Source organism: Entelurus aequoreus, linkage group LG25 (genome assembly GCF_033978785.1).
Source record: "Entelurus aequoreus isolate RoL-2023_Sb linkage group LG25, RoL_Eaeq_v1.1, whole genome shotgun sequence".
Taxonomy (NCBI): Eukaryota; Metazoa; Chordata; class Actinopteri; order Syngnathiformes; family Syngnathidae; genus Entelurus; species Entelurus aequoreus.
In genome coordinates, this window is record NC_084755.1 from 21,428,734 (window position 1) to 21,448,163 (window position 19,430).

The 19,430-nt window shown below is 36.6% G+C and overlaps 1 protein-coding gene and 1 long non-coding RNA gene across 2 annotated transcripts in view; both read left to right on the forward strand.

Moving 5' to 3' along the window:
• The window catches only part of LOC133642274 (uncharacterized), an 88,024-nt gene extending 85,554 nt beyond the window's left edge, over positions 1–2,470 (forward strand). Inside the window, exon 4 of the long non-coding RNA XR_009824490.1 lies at positions 1,934–2,470. This is a non-coding gene — a long non-coding RNA (uncharacterized LOC133642274). The remainder of the gene's footprint in view (positions 1–1,933) is intronic.
• A 4,511-nt stretch (positions 2,471–6,981) lies between these two features.
• atp5mf (ATP synthase membrane subunit f) lies at positions 6,982–19,421 on the forward strand. Its single transcript, XM_062036262.1, has 4 exons — positions 6,982–7,087; positions 9,762–9,869; positions 9,943–10,059; positions 19,285–19,421. The coding sequence occupies exons 1-4, from the start codon at positions 7,072–7,074 to the stop codon at positions 19,311–19,313; spliced, it is 270 nt and encodes an 89-aa protein (XP_061892246.1). The 5' UTR covers positions 6,982–7,071; the 3' UTR covers positions 19,314–19,421.
• Positions 19,422–19,430: the final 9 nt, after the last annotated feature.

Consider the following 19,430-nt stretch of genomic DNA (forward strand, 5'->3'; position numbering starts at 1 on the left):
TGTGTCAAAAGATTATTTATTAGTGGCAGCTACTATAGTCTGTTTTTTAAGAAACTCCTGACACGTAAAGACACAATACAAACTCAGTTGGACCCACTCAGCGTAATATTAACACACAAAGACTGAGTCACCAACACGTGGGTTTTTTGTTTGGGCACTCTGCGGAATGATACACAGGCAAATACGGTACGATATATGGCACGATAACCGAGACTATATACGAAATCTGAAAATCTAATTTTATTAAAAGGCATATAAAAAGTGAGGTACCACTGCGTATGTCTGTTTAACCTGCTCAGTGGCCTTATGGTTAGAGTGTCCGCTCTGAGACTGGAAGGTCGTATAAAAATGGGACCCATTGCCTCCCTGCTTGGCAGTCAGCATCAAGGGTTTGAATTGGGGGTTAAATCACCAAAAATGATTCCTGAGCGCGGCCACCGCTGCTGCTCACTGCTCCCCTCACCTCCCAGGGGGTGAACATGGGGATTGGTCAAATGCAGAGGACAATTTCACCACACCTAGTGTGTGTGTGACTATCGTTGGGACTTTAACTTTAACTTTATCAGGCTTTTTCATAGAGAAAAAAAGAAAAATGATCTTAAAAAGTTCTGAAATTAGAACTATTTGGACGTCAACCATCATCATCATGAAATGTTCAACTTTGTAGACCCCACTCATGTTGTGTGTAGGCAAGACTCACACATGTGCAAGTGTGTAGCCTCAATTAGTCAAGCTGCCACTTGCACACATTCCATTTAAGTGGGATTCCGTGGACGAGGTCATTATCGCGATTCGGAGTCGGATGGTCCATACACATTGCAAAAGTTGACATCTAAGTAAGATTAAATATCTCAAATAGGGGTGATATTGCTTATTTTCTGTCTGATAAGATCATTATTTTCACTAAGCAGATTTCATGTTAGAGTGTTTTACTTGTTTTAAGGGTTTTGGTCCTAAATGATCTCAGTAAGATATTACAGCTCGTAGCTGAGATTTTATGACCTATATTGAGTAAAACATGCTTGAAACTAGAATATCAACTGTTGCAAAGCTGTGTCATCAACACTCACAAGTATAAAACTACTTTTTTAAAGTAATAATTTTGTTATTTCAAGCATGAAAAAAAAAAATCATGACTTTGACACAATTGTGTCTCATAATTAAAACGAAAGACAGCCAAATGGACTTTGCTGTGTTATTTTCAATGAAACAATAGAAAATACGTACTCATATAGTAGTACAGTTGGCACGAACTGACAGTTAATATTTAAACATTTAACATTTCAAACAATTTTGAACAGAAATAGTTCATGCACATTCAGATAAATTCCTCAAAATTACAATTAAAAAGATTTTGGCCGGGGGCCGGGCTGTATATATGCGCACTAATTGACTGAAAGAGCACGCACTTGGCGCCATGATGTCATGTTATCAATGGAAAATGCATTTTTATACCATATGATTTGCCCGATCGGCTAGAGTAACAAGCGGTTGTATTGTTGCCTTTCCATTAAGAACAATAAATTAGTTTTTAGTATAAGTTTGCTGGTTTCAAGAAATGTAATGCCGAGCGCATATTATGATGTCAAGATAAGGGCACTAGCATTTACTTAATTTAAGAATATTTTTCAACATATTGAGCAAAAAGGTCTATTTTTTTTCTACCAAGAAAAGTGCACTTGTTATTAGTGAGAATATACTTATTTTAAGGTATTTTTGGGTTCATTGAGGTTAGCTAATTTTACATGTTTTGGAAAGTCTTGACAAGCCAAATGTTCTTGTTCTATTGGCAGATAATTTTGCTTAGTTCAAATAAAATACCCCTAATTTCTGTATTTTTTTAAAAAAAATTTTAACACTGACTTTTTGCAGTGCAGAGCTCCCCCGCCCCCAACACGTTCCATATCTTGATGTCACTCCTATATTTCCTCAGGGTCAGTGACCGCCTCACAGCATCGGGTCCCCCTGGTGTTCTGCACAGCTCTAATGAGATTGTTGTAGCAACAGGAGATGACACTATTAAGAAAACATCTCCTGCTGCATGGCTGACATGTTCCACACTGACAAGATAAAAGAAAATGCAATGAAGATGAAGATGGATGTTTAAAGGTCAGACATATTCAAGAGCCCCCTCCTCTTCGGGTTCTTTCCATTCCTCCATGGACCCATCTTCCATCCCTGTCACCTCTTCTCTCGAATGTCCGAATGCTTCTCTCCACCTCCATCAGCTTCAAAGAGCTGTCTCTGTGGCAGACCTCCAGGGCACCTGCCTCTTTGAGCGGAATCAAATCATCCATCTCAAACTGCTTTTCTATGTGTGTGTGCGTGTGTGTGTATGGACTGCTGTGAAGTGCATTAAGTCCCAAGGCAAAGCTACAGCAAACAAGCCAAACAAAAGCAATGAACAAGCGAGTGAATCTGGATAAAGTGATGATGTTGCTGCTAACCAATATTACTAATAATTATTATATTACCGTTGTATTGGAAATATTGTAATAAAATCGTCAAACAAAACTGTCTTTCTTAGATTTATTCGAGAATCTCGAGCAGAGTGCGCAATAGGAAGAGCGATGCTTTATTTTTTATACACTGAAAACAAGGTGGGAGGGGGAGAGTAGGCTCAGTTTGGAGGGGGGTGAGAGCATATGGCTCTACAAAGTGGAAAGTGCCCACACTGGGAACAATGGTGCATTGTTAAATGAGCAACGGGAAAGGAAAAGAGATACTTTCAGTGAGTCAATGCAGGCAAGGTCACACACAGGCCAGAATGTGCTTTCCGCACAGCACTGTTGCAATTTACACAAAGGTACATAAATGTAACACAACCGTCAACACTATAAACTTTTCTATTTATACGTCTTCATCATTTTCTTTTATTATTATAACATTAGTATATTTTGAACACAGGAAGTGAACAAATTATTAGTAATTGTTGTGATATGGACAATTTTTTTTTAGACACAATGAAGAGTGAAATGGTAAACATACGATATATATATTTTGTACGTATATATATATATATATATATATATATATATATATATATATATATATATATATATATATATATATATATATATATATATATATATATATACTTGTATATATTAGGGCTGCCAACTAATCGATTAAATCGATTAAAATCGATTATAAAAATAGTTGCCGATTAATTTAGTCATCGATTCGTTGGATCTATGCTATGCGCATGCGCAGAGGCAATTTTTATTTATTTTTTTAATTTTTATTTATTTATTTATTTTTATTTTTTTAATAAACCTTTATTTATAAACTGCAACATGTACAAACAGCTGAGAAACAATAATCAAAATAAGTATGGTGCCAGTATGCTGTTTTTTTTTCAATAAAATACTGGAAAGGATAGGAATGTAGTTTGTCTTTTTTATCGGATTATTAATCGATTAATCGAAGTAATAATCGACAGATTAATCGATTATCAAATTAATCGTTAGTTGCAGCCCTAATATATATACAGGCAGCCCGGTGACACAGGGGTTAGTGCATGTGCCTCACAATACAAAGGTCCTGAGTAGTCCTGGGTTCGATCCCGGGCTCGTGTATTGTTTCAGACGTGTGATGGCTTTTTATGATGCACAAGGCAGACTCAATTAGTAGGGACATTTACGATATATATTTTAAAATATTTAGAAATATGTATTTGTTTAATTAATTTTTTTTAAATCCATTTTTTAATTGGAGTTTATTTTACATATACATGTATTTTTGTTTACATTCATAATTTACTTATTTTGTATAAAAATGTTTCTTATACTCATTTAGTATTTCATGTTTTTTTATTTTGAAAAATAAAGAGAAAATTATCCAAATTAATTGTTCATATGGATTCTGACTGTACAGGGGAAACTCAAAAAATGGAATACCATGCATATAATTACCAGCAATTACATTTACAAGGTGAAATTTGACATATGACATAGGCTCCTAACATGCAATTCAAAATATTTCAAGACTTCTTTTGATGTAATTTTGCTGAAAACCTGGAATTTAACATTTTAGACAATTTTAGGTTTGCAAAAACTGTAAACCATGATCATCAAATTCATACCAAATGAAAGCTTGACATATTTCACTTTGAATTTAATGAGTTTACATTACATATTAGTTTCACATTTGAAGTTGAATTGCTGAAATGAATGGATTTTTACACAATATTAAATGTTTTTGAGTTTGTCTTGTATACTGTATAGATATTTTTACATGTGCAGCTATTATAAAGTTGTTATATTAGTTAGTGGCATTGGAAAGGAACTGTTAGCAACATGCTATATAGCATGACATTCCTCTGACATAACAATACCATAAAAATATTTATTAGTAAAAGAAACAGTGAACTTTTTAGTCAAAAATATATATATTATCTGCCATTTTTGTGTGCATTATAGCTTTATGTGGAAGCTATTCACATCTTGTGTATTTATAATAGTACTTTAAATCCCTCAAATTAGGGATGTTTCGATCAGGAAAGTTCACTAAGCACTTATTTATTGCATTGCTTAAAGATAGCTTAGCGGGAATAGCCATTAGCTGTGTGTAACATGTTTGTGTGTAACATGTTTAGCCTTGTCCTCCAGTGATAAAGTTACTTGGCAATGATACTTAAGATACTATACATGCAGTGTATATGCCATAATGGAGGTGATATTTATTAGTTTAGGGAATGGTTACTCATTGTGTATGGCGACACATTATTAGCTGCTCGCTTGTCAGTTGTGTGACTAAAAAAAAAAATGACAGTGTCAGTCGGAAGAGATTGCCGTTTGTGATCGCCATTAATCGACAAATGTGATCTTACTTTTTCATGAAACTGATAGTAATCGATCAGCACATTGCTACTAAAAAGTGTATCTTCCTCTTAAGTTATTATTAACTATTGTTTTTGTTAACATTATTTCACACAATGTGTTTTTTAAGGTTTTATTTTTATTAATTGATGCATATATTGTTTATATTTTATAGTAATAAGATATTTATATTTATTATATTTGTAAGACAAATATAAAAAATATAAAATAAATATACTTAATTTAGGTGATTCAGGTAATTTCCTCAGTAGTTACAGGAGATTTTTTTAAAAATAGAAAACAACATAAATATTGGAGGTTTGAATTTAATAGATATTATCTTTTTAATAGATATTTTGTATGCAGTGCCGTTTTATGTGAGACCTTTTCACATTTTGTGTGTTTACGACAGTATTTACTAAAAATTTTTTGTTTTTTAAAAAGACCATCAAAAGTACATGTAGCCCAAAGTGTAAGAAAGGAGAGGCACTGTGCCGTCAAATTATCAAGATAAAGTACATTTACTTAAGCAGGACACTTATAAGTCTTCCATCTAATTAAAGTATGCTGTCAAATCACTCTAATGAATGCAATAGGTTGCAGCACAGCCTTGGATAAAGGCCAAGACTACTACTGTGCACAGTGTGTGTGTATCTGTATGTGTGTGTGTGGGTGTGTGTTCTTGTATTGCTACCCTTCTTGAGACAACAACAAGGAAAAGTACCTTCCATCGGAGGACCGGTGAACAAGTTAGGACCGAAATCATGGTCCCAATACGGAAAACCATTGCATCTAATAGAGAGCCAAATACTAGAGTCTGTGAACATTGCTCCAAAGTCTGGATATTTTGTTGATTTAATGTGCATACAAAATTAAACATTGACAGGTGCAAAGGCAGCAATATATGATGAAACAAGACAGCAGCTAAAGAAGGATTCCCGATTCATCCCCGAAAAAACCCGCCAGGTGAACAGCTGATTTTACGACTTCCGGTGCTGACGTAAGACAACCCGTGTCCCATATGTGACCGTAGGATGAACAAATACACTACGGTACTAAGACTATAGTGGCCATTTACAGTTAGCTTCAACAGCTGGGTTGCCCAAAGTGCGGCACAGGGGCCATCTGTGGTCCGTGACTCGTTTGTTATCGGCCTTAATCACATTAAAAAAAAGAGAGATCTCATTTGCACCCCTGGTGGTGAAGTCTATCAAAATTAGGGTGGTCCAAAAAAGGAGGGATTTTTCAAATTCATTGTGTGTCAGTTTTAAAAGTGCTCCCACTCTGGTCAACATATGTAATAACAAGTGTGTGTAAGAAATTGAAATGTGCCCCCTTTGGCCAAAATTAATAAAAAAATAAAATAAAAGAATATATATAGAGAGACATACTGTAATAACTTGAAGTTAATAATGATGATTAAAAACCAATTACAAACAAAATATTTAAAAAAAAAAAAATTTACTAAAAGAATATATTTGCATTGTATGTATATATTATTATTGTTGTAAATACAAATATTTATATATCTGGAAAGGGTGGTCCTAAAGAGGTATGCATTTTCCAAAGGTCTCAAGAAGGTGAGAAATACAATAATGTGTGTGTGTGTGTGTGTGTGTGTGTGTGTGTGTGTGTGTGTGTGTGTGTGTGTGTGTGTGTGTGTGTGTGTGTGTGTGTGTGTGTGTGTGTGTGTGTGTGTGTGTGTGTGTGTGTGTGTGTGTGTGTGTGTGTGTGTGTGTATTGATCTACACTTTGTCTTCCATCCCTTCCACTCACACACACTAACCAGTATTGGTTTTGTTCTATATCTGCAGATACAATAGTGCTGCAGGCTGCTGTGATGTTCACCGATTCACTACTTTCACACAAAAAAAATACTCTTTAGTTTCTGGAAATCTCTATTTTTAAAGTACAGCAGTTTGACTGAATCTCCAGATCACTAGTGAGAAAACCTAGAGGGAAAATATTGGATTGAACGAAAAAGCTGAGAATAGCCTGCTTATTGCCACTTTATATTGCATGGAAAATGTCAGCTAATTCTAATTGATTAATTTTATTCTAAAGTAATCAGTTCAAACATGAAACATGCTATGCGTCTAAAATCACATACTGTACAGATACATTTTAATGGATTGTAAATTGCCTTATATTGCTGCCATCTAGTGAAAAGACTATAAAACTACACTATATCCCATAATGCTCCGCGGCGAGTTCCCATCATTCCTTGCTTCAGTTAACACCACCGGTCAAGATGGCGGACAGACCAGGTAATGTGGCGTGCCCTCTACGTAAATACTCACATTTGTATCATTTATTGGTGCTGTAATAATGATAGACGCGCGGTTCGTACACATTTGGTGTCTTTAATCCGTTAAATTGATAGTGAATTAGCTACTTTTAATTTACTTCATCCAAAGGCCGCGGTGAAGTCACCCTACGAGTCACGTCAAGGACTTTGCTTGTCATTGCTTATTTTGTTGCAGTATAATATTACCGCTTCAAATAAAACATTGTGCAAAATAAGGTAATTTCAGACATAGATATTTTTTGATCTCTTGCCACTGCATGTTTTACATTAATGAAATTGCCTGCTAGTGGCTAGCTTGCTAGCTTGTATTTTTACACTGTCTCATTAACGTATTATACATTTAGGCTATAATGGAGCTTGTGCACTTCTTACTTTGCATTTAACTTGATTTAGTGTTGTAGAATGCAATAGGCTAATCTACTAAAAATAGATATTGAATGTCGCTGTTAACCTCACCAGTAACTGAAAAATCAATCAATTAGGGCTGGGCGATATGGCCTTTTTTTAATATCTCGATATTTTTAGGCCATATGGCGATACACGACATATATCGCGATATTTTGCCTTAGCCTTGAATGAACACTTGATGCATCAGCAGTATGATGATTTTATGTGTCTTCATTAAAACATTCTTGTTCATACTGCATTAATATATGCTCATTTTAAACTTTCATGCAGAGAGGGAAATCACAACTAAGTCAATTTAGCAAAACTGTATTTATTAAACAGTTATTAAGCAGTGGCAAAAACATTCATGTCATTTCAAAACAGAACGTGCAAGATTGTCAGAGACATTTTAAAACAAGCTATTAGTGCACTTTTGTGCATGATGTCCTCAAGATGACAAATCAAAACAACACTAAATTAAAGTGCACTTTTTGTACAGAACGCCACTACAATAGTTTAAAACAAATAAAGTGCACTTTTGTGCATGATGTCACACAAGATATTTCAATAACTGTCAAATAAAAATGAGCTGCATAATAGGAAATCAAATTGTGTACGTCCTTCGCTATGTGGTAGGATCCGGCGGACGTTATCTCCTTATGTCGTTTTTTTTTTTCATACGGTGTTGATGTGGAAATGGTTGCCTCTGCATTTTGTTGGTGTGGCACTGAACGGAGATGTTGACGTGCGGAGTAAGCACTCTTCATTCTCGAGCGGGTGACTTTTCAAATAATGCTACATATTAGCAGTAATCCTACTTTTTATAGCAACGCTTTTGCCCCACATTTGACAAATTACGGCAACAACGGCTAACTGACGACGAGGAGTGAAACGAAACGGGAATATGAGTGCGGCAGCACGAGAGGAAATTGTAAATAATAAAGGAAACGTCACGTCACCAGTTTGGCAGTATTTTGGATTTTTAAAAATCCGATACGAATCAGCAAACTTTGCAAGGTCGTCGTCCCGACCAAGTCTGGGAACACGGCAAACTTATTTTACCACCTGAGCCGCTCTCACCCGCTGGAGTACAGCAGTATCAAAAAGCCACAACCATCGACATCAGCCGGTGCAAGTGGAACAGCACCGAAGCGATGCTGGTCTGTTGTTGCCGCAGACAGTATTACTCGGCAGCAGTGCCATACGACAAAAATTCAAAACGTTATAAAGAAATAACGGATGCAGTGGTGTATCAATTAGCGAAGGACATGCTACCGCTCAGCATAGTTGAGAAGTCAGGGTACAAGAATCTCATACACATCCTCGACCCCCGTTATGTTCTACCTGGCCGAAAGCACTTTTCCAAGACTGCTATTCCTAAGCTTTACACAATGTGCAGGGAATCCGTGGAAAAGGAGATACTGAAGTTGGTTTGATTTTTCCATAAATGACTGAAGAGGGTAACAGGTTTGTTTTGTCACAGATGTTCAGACGCAAGTTTATTCCGATGTTTACAATATTCTGTAAGACATGTTTGTTTTTGCTTGCTTAATGTGACTGTTATTTATTTGCATATATTGTTACCAATATGGCTTTAAAGCCTGAGTTGTACACTACTAATTTCTTAATTACAATACTTTGCACATTTTGTTGGATTAAGCATTTATTTAATGTCAATATTTGCACATCGACCAGTATTCTCATTTATTTGACTGTTTTTCATAATGCTGACCTCGTTCTAAAGGTTAAAGGTTATATTTAAAATAAAAGTATTTAAATTCAGCCTTTTTTCTCCTGGTCTTTATTTAGAATAGTTTGTTTTTTTTAAATGTTATCAATAATTATCGATATCGACTGATATGAAACACTTATATCGTGATACATTTTTTAGTCATATCGCCCAGCCCTAACCACAAGTGTCTCAAAGGCCACAAAGACATCCTCTGCTCAGATCCCACATCAGGGCAAGGAACAACTCAACCCAACGGGTTACAATGAGAAACCTTGGAGGGGACCGCAGATGTAAAAAAAAAATACATTGCTTGACCATTTAATTATTAAGTAGGCTCTGTGCTGTCATAACCTATCATTACTTATGACCTAATTGTGTCAATACAGGTGTAACCCAATCAAAACACAGCTTTTAACTATAAATAATGTGTGTGTTAATAATCATGTTAGGATTTGAGATTTTTGTTGCTATGCATCATTTAATTGATTATGCAATGGGTTCCACCTCTTAACAGTTGCTGTTGCTGAGAAGCGTCTGATGGAAGTGAAACTGGGCGAGTTGGGAAGCTGGCTGGGATCACGAGACTTTACTCCCAATGGAATCATCAGCGCCATTCGCAGGGGTGAGGAATCCCTGTTTTATTATTTGGTGTATTGTTTTGTGCTTAATATGTGCATTGTTTGCTATGTCATTAGGCCGTGACAGATACTACCACAAGTACTTTCATGTGAAGAAGGGAGGCATTGGTGGCATTTCTATGATGCTCGCTGGCTATGTGATCATCAGCTATATTTGGGAATATGATCACCTCAGTAAGAAATCCTCCCTCTTGATCTTACAGGATAGTATTAGGCCCCTTTCCACCTAAAGTTCAGGAACTTTGGGTTCCTGGAACCTCTGGTTCCTGGATCTGTAGGTTCCTGTAGAAGTGAGTGATTTGTGTTTCCACCGCATTTCACAGTTCAGGGTAGTTTATACAAATCAGGCTGATGATACCATATAAATAAACAGTCAATATTAGGTCACAGTTCTTTAACCAAAAAGTAAGTACCGTATTTTTCGGACTATAAGTCAGTTTTTTTCATAGTTTGGCCGGGGGTGCGACTTATACTCAAGAGCAACGTATGTGTGAAATTATTAACAAATTACCTTAAAATATCAAATAATATTATTTAGCTCATTCACGTAAGAGACTAGACGTATAAGGTTTCATCGGATTTAGCAATCAGGAGTGACAGATTGTTTGGTAAACGTATAGCATGTTCTATATGTTATAGTTATTTGAATGACTCTTACCATAATATGTTACGTTAACATACCAGGCACGTTCTCCGTTGGTTATTTATGCGTCATATAACGTACACTTATTCAGCCTGTTGTTCACTATTCTTTATTTATTTTAAATTGTCTTTCAAATGTCTATTCTTGGTGTTGGGTTTTATCAAATAAATTTCCCCAAAAAATGCGACTTAAACTCCAGTGCGACATATATATGTTTTTTTCCTTCTTTATTATGCATTTTCGGCCGGTGCGGCTTATACTCCGGAGCGACTTATACTCCGAAAAATATGGTAAATGAAATACAAATCAATCATATACGAAACAATATGATTTATAAAATTAAGTGTACTGAATTGTTCATAAAAAGTCAGACTTGTCCGCAATGTCCAACAGTCAGAAAGTTGTCCTCTCTGTAAATGATTAATTCATGAGGGTCAAGTGGTTCCTTGTAGTCCATTTCAGCTTTAAATATTATATGATTAATAAATGTCAGTGTTTATCTCAAGCTGACGACACACACATCGGCATCAGCGTTAGCATTCTGTTCACTCAGACTAATAACTGCCCTAATGGAGTGTCACTTGACTACTTATACGATATGTAATAAAGTAAATAGTTATATTTGATTTTATTTACCTTCTTTCCACTTGTGTGCTGCCTTCTTTTTTTCACATTTATCCAATGAAGTCAGAGTAGTAAGCATGTGAGGTTGCTGTTTACGCTTCATACCCCTGCGTAAATGTTTAAAAGAGTCCGTCCACTTCTCTTAAGAAAATGTTTGTAAAAAGTAAAACGACAAACTCCATATACCGTATTTTCCGCACTAAGGCGCACCGGATTATAAGGCGCACCTTCAATGAATGGCATATTTTAAAACTTTGTTCATATATAAGGCGCACCGCATTATAAGGCGCATAGAATAGACGCTACAGTAGAGGCTGGGGTTACGTTATGCATCCATTAGATGGAACTGCGCTAAAGGGAATGTCAACAAAACAGTCAGATAGGTCAGTCAAACTTTATTAATAGATTAAAAACCAGCGTTCTGACAACTCTGTTCGCTCAAATGAATAAACAGCTGTTTTATTATTTTCCCCGAGGTAAAGTCAGTGACGTGGTGTTTTGTTTATCTTTTAACAACAGCAAGGTATAACATGTAGTGCAACATTTATATCACATAGGGGAGGGGAACTTTTCCCTGATTCAATAAACACGTAAAAAACAGTGATACTGTAACGGTAAATCAAACGTTAGTGCAATCACAATATAGTAACACTCGAAATAGTGCAGAGCAATAACAATATATCAATAACTCAACGTTGCTCAAACGTTAATGTCACACATCACAACACACAAAATAAACATGTCAGGTTACTTTATGAAGTTATTCCTCATCCACGAATCCCTCGAATTCTTCTTCTTCAGTGTCAGAATTAAACAGTTGGGCGAAGTTGTCATTAATCGAGTCAGTGTCGCTGCTGCTCTATTCCAGTGTTCTACTGCGTGACTGATCGTCTTTAAGTTTACAGGCCTACTGAAACCCACTACTACCGACCACGCAGTCTGATAGTTTATATATCAATGATGAAATCTTAACATTGCAACACATGCCAATACGGCCGGGTTAACTTATAAGGTGCAATTTTAAATTTCCCGCTAAACTTCCGGTTGAAAACGCCTTTGGAGGATGACGTATGCGCGTGACGTAGCCAGTGAAACAGAGGTATGGCTCCCCATTGAAGCCAATACGAAATAGCTGTTTTCATCTCATTATTCCACAGTATTCTGGACATCTGTGTTTGTGAATCTGTTGCAATTTGTTCATTGCATTATGGAGAAAGAAGCTGAGCAAGCAAAGAAGAAAGTTGTCGGTGCGAAGCGGAGTATTTTGCGAGGGAAGTCAGCAACACAACGCAGCCGGTGTTTCATTGTTTACATTCCCGAAAGATACAGTCAAGATCGAAGAACTCGGACAACAGAGACTCTTACCAGGAGGACTTTGATTTGGATACACAGACGCAGACGCGATACCGTGAGTACGCAGCTGCGCTTCCAAACATTTGATCGCTTGCCCGTACGTGCGTGTCACGTACGTAACTTTGGTTAAATATATACGTTTTATGAACCTTGGGTTAGGTGAACGGTCCTTTGGGCTGAGTGAGTGTGTGTGTTGTGCAGGTGTTTGAATTGTATTGGCGGGTTATATGGATGGGATCCCGTCCATATAAACCGCTCGAGCTAGTAGCTAGGAGCTAGCATAACAAACACCTAAGTGTTTTTATGCGGGATTAATTTGTGGCATATTAAATATAAGCCTGGTTGTGTTGTGGCTAATAGAGTATATATGTGTCTTTTTTATTTACTGTTGTAGTCATTCCCAGCTGAATATCAGGTCCCACCCGCGCGCTTCCAAACATTTGATCGCTTGCCCGTACGTGCGTGTCATGTACGTAACTTTGGTTAAATATATAAGCTTTATGAACCTTGGGTTAGGTGAACGGTCCTTTGGGCTGAGTGAGTGTGTGTGTTGTGCAGGTGTTTGAATTGTATTGGCGGGTTATATGGACGGGAGCTAGTTGCTAGGAGCTAGCATAACAAACACCTAGGTGTTTTTATGCGGGATTAATTTGTGGTATATTAAATATAAGCCTGGTTGTGTTGTGGCTAATAGAGTATATATATGTCTTGTGTTTATTTACTGTTGTAGTCATTCCCAGCTGAATATCAGGGGCCGTACTTATCAAGCTTCTTAGAGTGCCATTTTATACTTAAGTCCTGAGAATTTGCGAAATTTAGTCCTACTCTCAAACTTAAGAATAAAAGCTTTTTTATCAACGTTCTTAAGTCTAAGAATCACTCCTACTCTCCACGATATTTAAGAGACCTTCAGAGGTGTCTTAAGTGGTTAGGAGTTGCCAGCAGGGGATGGCACTGAGGCGAGAGAGACGTGCGCGAACATTCAGGGAGCGGAACGATGTTCTGTATTTGTTTGATGACGAGCAGCTGATAAAACGGTATCGTTTAGACAGAGCGGGTATTATTTTTGTCACAGATTTAATACTTTTCGATTCCATGTTGATTTCTGCATGTGGCTGCAGTGGGCTAGTATATATAGAGCCACCCACACCAGTTTCAAATTAGTTGCCTAATTAATGAATTGGAAAGAAAATGTTATGACAGTAGCGTATGTGTGTGGCCGTGAGGTGAGTGACGTCAGTGAGTGTGTGGGCGACAGAAGAGAGGGAGCGGTAGCGTGAGTGCCGGCGGGGACTAGTTTGTTTTGTATTATTTTGTTGTTTATTGTCAAAATATACACTCCCATTGTCCACTTAAATATTTCCAAGATATTTCTTTATTCTTAGATAACGGATTCCCTTTCGTGATTGGTCATTTCTATGGACACAGAAATGACGTCACCTAAAATTCCATTTACGGCACATAGTAATGTCGTAATTCAGCTCTGAGTGTGACACTTAAGATTCAGTCCTACACTTCGCTGAAAGTGTGAGTAAGACGCTTGATAACTAACTTTTAAGTGCAGCTTTCAGCGAATAATTTATTTACTCTTAAGTCAACTCTTAGCAGACTTCTTAGGAGTAATTCTGAGAAGCTTGATAAGTACGGCCCCAGGTCACCCCCGGCTCTCACAGCATCTTCCCTATCTGAATCGCTTCCACTCCCCACTAGTCCTTCACTTGCACTTTCCTCATCCACAAATCTTTCATCCTCGCTCAAATTAATGGGGAAATCGTCGCTTTCTCGGTCCGAATCGCTCTCACTTCTGGCGGCCATCATTGTAAACAATAGGGAACTTTGCGGAAATGTTCAATTGACTACGTCATGCTACTTCCGGTAGGGGCAAGCCTTTTTTTTATCAGATACCAAAAGTTGCGATTTTTATCGTCGTTCTATACCAGGGGTCACCAACCTTTTTGAAACCAAGGGCTACTTCTTGGGTACTGATTAATGCGAAGGGCTACCAGTTAGATGCACACTTAAATAAATTGCCAGAAGTAGCCAATTTGCTCAATTTACCTTTAACTCTGTTATTATTAATAATTAATGATATTTATCTTTGTGGAAACACTGATCATCTTAATGATTTCTCACAATAAATATATATAGAAACAGATAAATATCAATATGCAACACTTTATTTTTATATTTTCTCTAAGTGCACATTTTTCAAATTGAACATTTTCAAATGATCACTTCTAAGACAGTCTTGTGAAATCACAATATCCCATTTTAACTAGCTAGCCACTAACATTTTTTAACAAATCATGAATTACTTTGCACCATGTTTGTACAAATAATAACTCATGTAAAATACAAAAGTAAACTCTCAAATTTTTAAATCATGTCACACTTTGAACTGGACACCAAATCTGTTATCTGTTTCTTTGTCAGTTAGTGGGAAGCCTGGCATTGCATGCTGTTAACTAGTGTGTTGTACTCTGGTGTGTAACTTGACACTGCAACTCTCAGTGAGTCTTGCAGATGTGCATCAGTGAGGCGTGTTCTGTGTTTGTTCTTGATGAAGTTCATGTCAGAAAAGGCTGATTCACAAAGATAAGATTTTTCCTCATTGTTTGCAGAACCTTCTTAATCTTTTGGACATATTTTCACAGCAATCTGGCCTTAAGCTTAATTATGATAAATGTAAAATGTTAAGGATCGGAAATCTAAAGGGAACGTCCTTTCGAATGGAATGCAAAGTGCCTGTTTTGTGGACAGATGGACAAGTTAACATACTTGGTGTTGTTGTCCCAGAAAATCTGGAAGATCTAGGCTCAGTAAATTATGATAATCGACTAAGAAAGCTGGACAAAATTATGCAATTATGGAAAGGGAAATCCCTAACCTTGTATGGTAAAATGTCTATTGCCAACTCGTTAATTATTCCTCAATTTATTTATTTGTTTTTGTCATTACCAGCTCCATCACAAAACTTTTTTAAGATTTATGAGCGGAGGGTCTTCGATTTTGTCTGGAACGGCAAACCAGAAAAGATTAAAAGAAAGGTTTTGTACAAAGAGTATGAATATGGGGGCCTGAAACTTCTCAACCTTGAAGCTATGTGTCTGTCTTTAAAAGCATCAATTGTTCCAAAGATGTATTTAAACATTGAGTGGTACACAAATGTCCTGTTGGACAAAAAACATGTACTTTATCAAAAGAAATTGTATCCTTTTTTACAAGTGATCCCCTCCCAGAGAGTCTGCTGGGAAACATGGCGGGGTTCAGAAAGGAAACACTCATAAGAACACTCATAGTGGTGTTTTCAATTTTATGTGCCAGAAAAAAGAGACGATATTTTGCAGCAGTTAATATGGATGAACTCTAATATTGTAATAGATGGAAAGCCTTTCTTTTGGAAAAATATGTTTGAAAGACGAATCATTTTTGTCAATGATATTATCAATGAGAATGGTAAAATTATGAAGTATGATGAATTTAGAGCTATGTATGGTGATGCTTGCTCAAGCTTTTCATTTTATCAACTAACTGGAGTAATTGGGAAAAGATGGAAAAAAATAATTAATTATGGAACTACTAAATTATTAGTTTGTAAACCTCTAATAAGAAATTCTAGTTGGAAAAAAGGAACTAAAATAAATAGAAAAATATATAATTTTTATTTAATAAAGAAATCTTTGAAGGCTGCCTCATACAACACAAATGGAAAATGGGAGGACTTTTTTGACTGCCCGTTGCCATGGGATGCCATATTCAAACTAATCTATAAAACCACTATCGATGTGCAAAATCGTTATTTTCAATTTAGAATTATTTATAACTTCTTACCCACAGGGAAAATGTTAAAATTATGGAATATGACAGAGTCAGATGATTGCCGATTTTGTTGTCAGGAGCCTGAATCCACCCTGCATTTGTTTTGGTATTGTCATATTGTGTCTTTGTTTTGGGTGGAAGTTGAAAAAATGTGTTTAAGGATTGGTTTGTTTATGAAGCTTAATGTGGTTTCTGTTATTTTAGGAGAGTTCATTGACAATCATGATTTAGTCAATTTAATTATAGTACGCGGTAAAATGTTTATTTTTAAGGCCAAAAACAGATATTCACTTAGTATTACTTTCTTTAAAACATTTATTCAGTATTTTCTAACTTTAGAAAGTTACATGGTTGAAAATGATAATGATGCCAAAAAACATAAAAAAAAAAGATGAGAAGTCCTCAAAGGCTTATTTTGAAAGTATAATTATGTTTATAGATTATATGATATCTGTTGTTGTGTTCCCTAATTTGAGTGACCTGGACATAATCTGGACTGTACATAAATGCTTATTTTGAAAATGTAATTTTGTTTATAAATGATATGCAATCTGTTGTGTTCCCTAATTTTTTTCTGTGTACATGAATGAAGGTGTGTGTTGCTGAGTCCGACATGGACATTATCTGGACTGGACCTGGTTTAAAAAACCCTTTAAACAAATCTAATTTCATTGACAACCTGGTTTGTTGAAGATAAGGCCCTTTTTTAAAAAATAGAATAAGATAAATAAATAAACATTTTCTTGGATAAAAAAGTAAGTATAACAATATAAAAATAATTACATAAAAAATAGTAATTAATGAAAATGTTAGTGGACCAGCAGCCTATACAATCATGTGTGCTTCAGGGACTGTGTCCCTTGCAGATGTGTTGTCTATGTTGTGGGAACCAGAATATTGGTAGCAGAAAGAAATAACCCCTTTTGTGTGAGTGTGTGTGGATGAGTGTGCATGGGGGAGGTTGTTTGGGTTGATGCACTGATTGAAAGTGTATCTTGTGTTTTTTCTATGTAGATTTAATTTAAAAAATAAAATAAAAGTAAATAAAAACATTTTTTTGTATTTTTATTTTTTTTATTTTTAGAACAGGCCCGCGGGCGACTCATCTGGGGCCGTACTTATCAAGCTTCTTAGAATTACTCCTAAGAAGTCTGCTAAGAGTTGACTTAAGAGTAAATAAATTATTCGCTGAAAGCTGCACTTAAAAGTTAGTTATCAAGCGTCTTACTCACACTTTCAGCGAAGTGTAGGACTGAATCTTAAGTGTCACACTCAGAGCTGAATTACGACATTACTATGTGCCGTAAACGGAATTTTAGGTGACGTCATTTCTGTTTCCATAGAAATGACCAATCACGGAAGGGAATCCGTTGTCTAAGAATAAAGAAATATCTTGGAAATATTTAAGTGGACAATGGGAGTGTATATTTTGACAATAAACTACAAAATAATACAAAACAAACTAGTCCCCGCCGGCACTCACGCTACCGCTCCCTCTCTTCTATCGCCCACACACTCACTGACGTCACTCACCTCACGGCCACACACATACGCTACTGTCATAACATTTTCTTTCCAATTCATTAATTAGGCAACTAATTTGAAACTGGTGTGGGTGGCTCTATATATACTAGCCCACTGCAGACACATGCAGAAATCAACAAGGAATCGAAAAGTATTAAATCTGTGACAAAAATAATATCCGCTCTGTCTAAACAATACCGTTTGTCGTCATCAAAAAAAACAAAAAACATTGTTCCGTTCCCTGAACGTTCGCGCACGTCTCTCTCGCCTCAGTGCCATCCCCTGCTGGCAACTCCTAACCACTTAAGACACCTCTGAAGGTCTCTTAAATATCGTGGAGAGTAGGAGTGATTCTTAGACTTAAGAACGTTGATAAAAAGCTTTTATTCTTAAGTTTGAGAGTAGGACTAAATTTCGCAAATTCTCAGGACTTAAGTGTAAAATGGCACTCTAAGAAGCTTGATAAGTACGGCCCCTGGTCCTTACGGGCGACCTGGTGCCCGCGGGCACCGCGTTGGTGACCCCTGTTCTATACTAAATCCTTTTAGCAAAAATATGGCAATATCACGAAATGATCAAGTATGACACATAGAATAGATCCGCTATCCCCGTTTAAATTAAAAAAATTCCTTTCAGTAGGCCTTTAAACTCTGCATCGTAAGCGTGTCTCTTAATAGGAGCCATTTTGGGGTCTTTTACATAAACAAACAAATGGAAATGAAAAGGCACGCCTCGCGCAATCATATATCCCAGCATGCACCGCGCGCTTCTCCTTCTACGGGGAAAATTAAGTTGGCGGCTGCTTACCGTAGTTGCGATTGATTGAAACATTTACCTGTTGGAGGCTCAATATTGGTCCATATATAAGGCGCACCGGATTATAAGGCGCACTGTCAGCTTTTGACAAAATTGGAGGTTTTTAGGTGCGCCTTGTAGTGCGGAAAATACGGTAGTTGAAAGACTATGGCTGCGTAAAAACACTCAAATAATTCCACTGATAGCGTTTTTAGCACACAATGCTCCACAAATGTTCCTGCATTTTGAAAGCTCCTTTTGTTCTTTTTTCTCTCTGTTAAGTTTGCTGTAATAGAAATGAACAAGAAATAAAAGTCACCGCATATCTTCCAATGGCGGTCGTGAGTTTCAAAAATAAACTTTTTAAGAACGCCCCCAACTGTGTTCAATCAGTCAGCGTTCGACAGCGCAGCCCGCCCCCAAAAAAGTTCCTGGTTGTTGGAAAAGTCCCACCAAGCTAGGAAGAACTCTGAAAGATTCCGAAAGAACTAAATGTACCCGTGTAGTTTTTGGTGGAAACACAGGGGATCTTTATTAAATAAGTTTTCTGAAAAAATTCCTGCGGTGGAAAAGGGCCTATTGTTTTAGTGCATGACGAAGTGTTTTTCATGTCAACATGCTTTGCTTGTCTTCCCTTCTAGAACATGATCGCTGGAGGAAGTACCACTAACCAACAGCCATCTGACCCTGTGGATGGACTCTTTAGCTTCTCCAACTTTTTCCTTTCTCAGCTTGTTGAGTTCAATCTGTGACCAATAAACTATAACAGTTATTGTGACCTTTGTGT